The sequence below is a fragment of the Egretta garzetta genome, unplaced genomic scaffold, assembly GCF_000687185.1.
Source record: "Egretta garzetta isolate BGI_Z169 unplaced genomic scaffold, ASM68718v1 scaffold85, whole genome shotgun sequence".
Classification (NCBI taxonomy): domain Eukaryota; kingdom Metazoa; phylum Chordata; class Aves; order Pelecaniformes; family Ardeidae; genus Egretta; species Egretta garzetta.
Window position 1 is genome coordinate 1,050,271 of NW_009259718.1, and position 6,092 is coordinate 1,056,362.

At 49.8% G+C, this 6,092-nt stretch overlaps 1 protein-coding gene across 1 annotated transcript in view; it reads right to left on the bottom strand.

The window, feature by feature from the left end:
* Nucleotides 1-5,913: 5,913 nt before the first annotated feature.
* Nucleotides 5,914-6,092, bottom strand: part of POPDC2 (popeye domain containing 2) — a 6,532-nt gene continuing 6,353 nt past the window's right edge. The window contains exon 3 of the mRNA XM_035894572.1: nt 5,914-6,092. This exon is cut by the window's right edge and continues 217 nt beyond it. Coding sequence (XP_035750465.1) covers nt 5,914-6,092 — 179 coding nt within the window.

Consider the following 6,092-nt stretch of genomic DNA (forward strand, 5'->3'; position numbering starts at 1 on the left):
TGTGTATGAAGCGCTGCAATGGACTCAATTTCATTGTGCATTTCAGTTCCTTTGCAGAAGGGACCCCAGCAGCTCTCGTGTTAATTTGCTGGAGATTTCTCCTAGCTGTGAAGGGCAACAGGGTCAGGCTGAAGCAAGAATGCAGCAGCAGAGCATTGGTGACAACCATTAGCGGGATGATCCCCAGGCCTAAGGCAGCCCTATTCTCCTGCCCTGAGGTGATAGCAAAGGCAAGCAGCACGAGGAGCGGCATACGCCATGGATCCCACATACCCACCACTTCAGAGGCCTCTCCAGAACTCAGCAAGAGTGCCAGATCCCAAGGGCATGGATCTTGCCCAGCCGAGACTTGCAAGACATGCCAAACCGGTCTCTGGGCCATAGTCCCTGCATGAGCAGCGCAAGGCAGGTAGGGCTGCCTCCACCAGCTGGGGCTGACACGGAGCCAGCCCTGCACGCAGGATGGCCATGCCCCTGCCTGTCTGTGCCAAGAGGTGCTGAAGAACGTCCTGCCCTGTGCGTGCTGACAGAGGGATTGACATTCCTTGCTCCTTCCCTGGATATCTGCCCTGGAGATGCTGCTACCCTCACCACCCAGCTTGGTTGCACCAGGCTCTGTGGAACAGAGGATTGCTCCACTGGGACTGCCGCCTCCGATTCCCCAACAGAGGAAATGGCAGGGGAATCTTGTCAGCCTGATGCAACTGAACTTGGAAGAGGCCTTCCATCTCCACACTATTTTCATCTAAGACATTGCACCTCTTCCTAACAGGGGCTGCTCTCCACAGAGGTGTTTTGTACTCACTCATTTCTTCACTTGGTGTGTGCACCCTGAAGGCATCCCCCACTGAGCACAAAATAAATAAATAAATAAATAAATAAATAAAATGAGGGTGCAGGCTCTCTTTCTTGCCTACACCTGCCCCCAGTCCCAATCCTCCTCTTTCTTGTTATAAATCAATCAACTCAAATAATCAATCTTTCACCAGAAGTCAATAACTTCTTTCAGAAGTGCTGCTTATCATAAAAGAGAAATCCTAACTCCTGGAAAAGGAATTTCTGGTCTCACTACAGTGGATGCCCAGTGGGATGCACTATAACAAATCTCCTCCGTGCTCTCCATTACAAGCTCATTACCAAAGCCGTCAGGCAGCCCATTTTTCGCCTCCGCCCCGCCCCAAGCCTTGAGATCACCTCAAGCCTTCAGACCATGTTATCTCCCTCTCCAAACCCTCAAACACCAACAGTTTCATCTCTGACTTTAATGGGAATAATTAAATCAATGGGAACACAGATTCTGCAAGCAGGCTGGTATCGTTTGCAGCAATATCGGTGTACCTTGGTATCAGAGCTGCTGACACACCTCAGAGAGGCAGGACTAGAAAACAAACCGGGGAAGTGCACTGGGGCAGGCAGCTCTGGTGAACAATTGTGGGGTGGGAGGTGCCGGAGTGTCACACTGCAGTCTCACGCGTGTGCTTCACGTGCTCCTGAGTGTACATGTCTGCAGGCAGACGTCTCAGTGCTTGCTAAAGAGTGTCTCTCTGGTCAGAAACCTATGTGAGCTTACGCTCCCTCAGAGGGGCTCGGGGATCAAAACAGCCTGTTGTTCCCTAGAGTTCGGGGGTTTGAGTGGGAGCCAGAGGGGCTCGTCCTCTGCAGAGAGGGTGGGGGGAACTCCGGAGGTTTCCTGAGGCTGCAGGAGGAAAATGAAAGCAGGGGGAGGAGGGGAGAGAGAGAGAAAGAGAGCACCATTATTATCATAGGAATAATCCTTATTTCCAAACTTTTCCAAGACACAAACCTCAAGGAGCACATTCTGTCACCTGTCCTTCTCCCTTCCCCTCCTAAATTAGCATGCAAAACTATGCAATTGTTCAACATATGATAATTCAGAAAATGGAGTTACCCACCCATCCTGTGGCAACAAATCCAAACCCCTCCAAAGCACCTTCTGTAATACCAGTTAAAATCCCACCGCTCCTTTGATTTGCTCTCAGAGCGGGTATGAACCAATTCCTACTAACTTCAATACCAAGCTACAGGCCATCAAGCATCCATCCATCCGCCTCACCCACCAGACAGAAAGCCAGCCCCCAGACGTAACTGTACAAAACTAAGTAGCAGCAGCTCCACATCTTGCAAGCGCTCAATAGCGACAAACTAGAGCAAATGCAGTGTGAAAAGGGGAAAAAGCAGGTGGCTTTTGCTTGTTGAAATTTTCATGCAAGGAATAAAGCTTAGTTTGCTATGGAGCATCAAGCTATACAGCAGCACACTGTTAAAGCAAGTTTTGAATAGAACCTTTGAAACTGCCTCTTTCCAACAGGCAGCCTGTAAGTTACTGAAATACCTCTCCTCCTCAGAGAAAGAATGGGCTCATCAGTGGGATACCATGGTCTGTCTTGCTTGTAAGCAGACTAGAAACTTTTCCAAGGAACTAGAAGATAAGACTAGTAGGCTAATAGATCTTCCAAGAATATTTTCTTCCGCATGTTCTTTGCGGCGCTTTGGGCATTCAAGAATTGCCCTTCTGCACTGTGGCATTGCAAGGTGGCCCATGCAGCAACAGAAAATGAAGAGGAACACAATCCACAGAAGCACTTCAGCACAGGGAATTTAGGGAGCTGGAGGGTGATTACCCAGGTTGGAAGCTGCTGGGGAAGGAGACAAGAGCACAGACCTGGGGAAAGCCTCAGGGGAGCTCTGATCTCTGGAACCACAGCTATCCTTACTTCAAACAATGCAGGGGATATCCCTGCTTAATAAAGATGTTTTCACCACTTCTAAGGGAAAGGTTATTAAATTGCTTCCCCTGGGCCATGGCAGACCCGCTCAGATCATCCACTGAGCTATGACAAGTACCTGGCCAGAAGGGAAAACCACAGTCCCTCTATATCACTAATTTTTGTGGTTAGGCACTCAAGCTGCTGTGGAATACTGTCCAGATGTGACGACTGCTGCTGTGCTGCTGGGACATGATGCGATTAGGATACCCAAGTGGTGAGCAGAGTAAGAGGGAAGCGCTCATTCCACTGTTAAGGACACACTAAACAGAGTTTGTGTTTCCTTGTCTAAGCATCTTAGAAATTAAAATACCATGCTAGCTATTGTCTCCAGACTGACAGACAAGGAAGATCCTCCTCCTCTCCCACCCCAGATACTGGCCTCTGAAACATTTGGGCTTTTATCACAGGTCTCTACTGCAAGCGTCAGCACACCTTGATAGCGCCTCACTCACAAGATCTAGAAAGACAAAAGCTCCCAGCCTGTTTTAAAAGAATTGTGTGAAAGAAAGAATAGCTTTGTGATGTGTAGCTGTGTGTTTTCCCAACACACACACCTCTTGCGTGTATGCTTACAGCATTGACTCATTACCAAAAATGGGTAGAAACAATTCAAAAAAAGCTATGGTGTTCCTTGCCTCCTTCCTTTTTTAACTGCATTTAAAATTCTGATTTTATTGAGCTTGATTAACCAGAAGAATTCTGCCAGTGACCCAAGAATGGGTATCCTTCTGCTAAGATGACAAAATACTAGCAAAGCATAGACAAAGTGACTTCACCACATTTGCAACACTAACTGCATTCATTTTTGATTGCATCTATTCAACAGACATGCCTGACAGTTAGAAGGATGGCTGTCTCGTAAATGATTCAGTGTTTCTGCCTCTCCAAGTAAGGACTGAATCACAGAATCACTCAGAGAATCACAGAATGGCAAGGGTTGGAAGGGACCTCTGGAGAACATCTAGTCCAACCCCCCTGCTAAAGCAGGTTCACCTAGAGCAGGTTGCACAGGACATCATCCAGGAGGGTTTTGAATATCTCCAGAGAAGGAGACTCCACAACCCCCCTGGGTAGCCTGTGCCAGTGCTCCGTCACCCTCAAAGTAAAGAAGTTTTTCCTCATATTCAACTGAAACCTCTTATGTTTCAGTTTGTACCCATTGCCCCTTGTCTGTCACTGGGCACCACCGAGAAGAGTCTGGCTCCATCCTCGTGACATCCACCCTTGAGATATTTGTACATGTTGATTCAATCCCCTCTCAGTCTTCTGCTGAAAAAGCTGCAAATTTGTATCTCCAGCTGTCTACCAGCAAAACCAGAGACTTCACATTCCTAGGACTTCTAAACTAGAAAACAAATAAGGTGGTTTTTTTCTTTTTCTTTCTCTGCCTTTTTTTTAAAAAAAAAAAAAACACAAACCCTAAGCAAAACTCTTCCTGACTTTTTTCTGATTCAAGCAAACCCAGATGCACTTGTTCCTTCCCTGGCCAGTTTCTTTGTATCCAGAGTTTAAGTTTGGAGGCAGGGAAGCAGGACAGGAACAGGCGCATTACTCAAAGCAGAACTGTACAAAACATGAAGATCTTCCCTTTCCACTGTTTTCAAAAACTAAGAACAGCAACTGGATGAAACAGTAAGAAAAGCTTCTTCCACCAGAGGCCTACTGCAAATAGCAAGTGCTGTCTGACCCAGACAGCCTTTTCATTTGGAGCACCTAGGAGGGACAGTCCCCTTGCCGTCACAGCGGTGAGGCTTGTGCACAAGCACTGCAGGGTAGGGAAGATTATTGCAGACTTGTCAGGGTTCATGCCAGGACTCAGTGTCCTGCTTCATGCTCCCTGCCAGCCCAAGCATTTGCAGCCCAGAAGTAGGGCGCAGGGAAGACCAGGGTGTGATGGTGCACCGTGTTCAAGGATGCCTGCTGGAAGGTGGTCTCCCAGGCTGCAGCCCAGCCCCGCACCTTCCTCCCTGCCCACGCACACCCAACCGGGACACACGCAGTGGTCACTTCTAGGACAGAAATCCCAGTCCTAGGTTTGGTGTCTGGCAACTGGATGCCAGAAAGCAGCTATTTTGGGAATGCTCACTTTGGGGTCTGCAGCTGGTGTGCAGTGGCTGGCTAAAAGTAGCGCAGTGTGGAATTTCTCTCTTGGCCACTTGGATCTGAATTTCAAGCACAAGCCACCCTCCCGTCTATTTCTGTTCGCCTACATTGCTCCTCTGCCCCAATATCCAACAGGCCTGGGAATTTTTCCCTTGCAGAGTAAAGAGTTGGCATTTTGGAAGAGAGCATCTCATTCCCACTCACCGGAAAGCAGAGTTTGGGGTGTGTTAAAACAATGTTTAGCCTGTGTGTCCACCCATGGTCATTGGAGGCAAGAGCTATGCCATTCAGGGCAGTCTTTTCAATACCTTACTGATCTGGCTGAGCCGAAGCTCAGCAGCAAAAAGGAAGACAGAGCAAATGCTGGGATGAGCTGTGATGGGCAGGGGGAGGATGGACTCTCAGCTTTCTCCCCTGCTCAGACACTTGCAAAGTGTACAGCAACTCCCCATGATCAATCCGCTGTAAACCCTGGAGCTCTTTCTACCTCTGTCAGCATCTCCTGGGTTGCCCGCTCTCTCACATGCCGATGTCTCCCTCTGCTCAATAGCAGGGTATCCCCAGGCACAGCTCTACCTCATGGCAAGCCAGGTTGAGCCTTGTGAGGTCTCTGCGGGCACTCATGTACCACCCGCCAGCCTGGACACCATTTCAGTTTCAGTTTCTCTGCCTCCCCTGAGGGATGGAAAGAGGACAGGGCAGGGAAGAGCTTCCTATGGCCAGGTTACTGGCCCTCTCCCACCCCGGGGTGCAGCTGATGCCTGGAGTCAAGCCTCCACCCTGCTGCTTTTCCTTAAGAAAAATCACAGAGCTGAAGCCCACCTCCTGGGATTCCCTGGGGCAGAGGCAAAAAAAAAATAAAAAATGCTGCGGAGGAGCAAACCCACGGCAAACGAGGGCGAGAGGCTGGGGGCCGCCGTTACGCCCAGGCAGTTGCATCGCGGGAAGGACTTGCTTCCGCAAGCGGGTACTTACGCGGGGGTCCCACACGGGGTGAGGCGTGCCCGTGCCAGGAGTGCCCTCACTTCATATACTCCCCTTCGCTCACATAGTCCATAAAAGACCCCGGCAACTCAGCAAAATCTTCCAAGACAAGACTGGTGGAGTCCTCACCCAGCAGATCACTGTCAGGCCGGGATGGCCGGGGGCGCGGAGCCGGCGGCGGCGGGGGTGGTGGTGGCAGCTGTGGAGGGGGCTCGG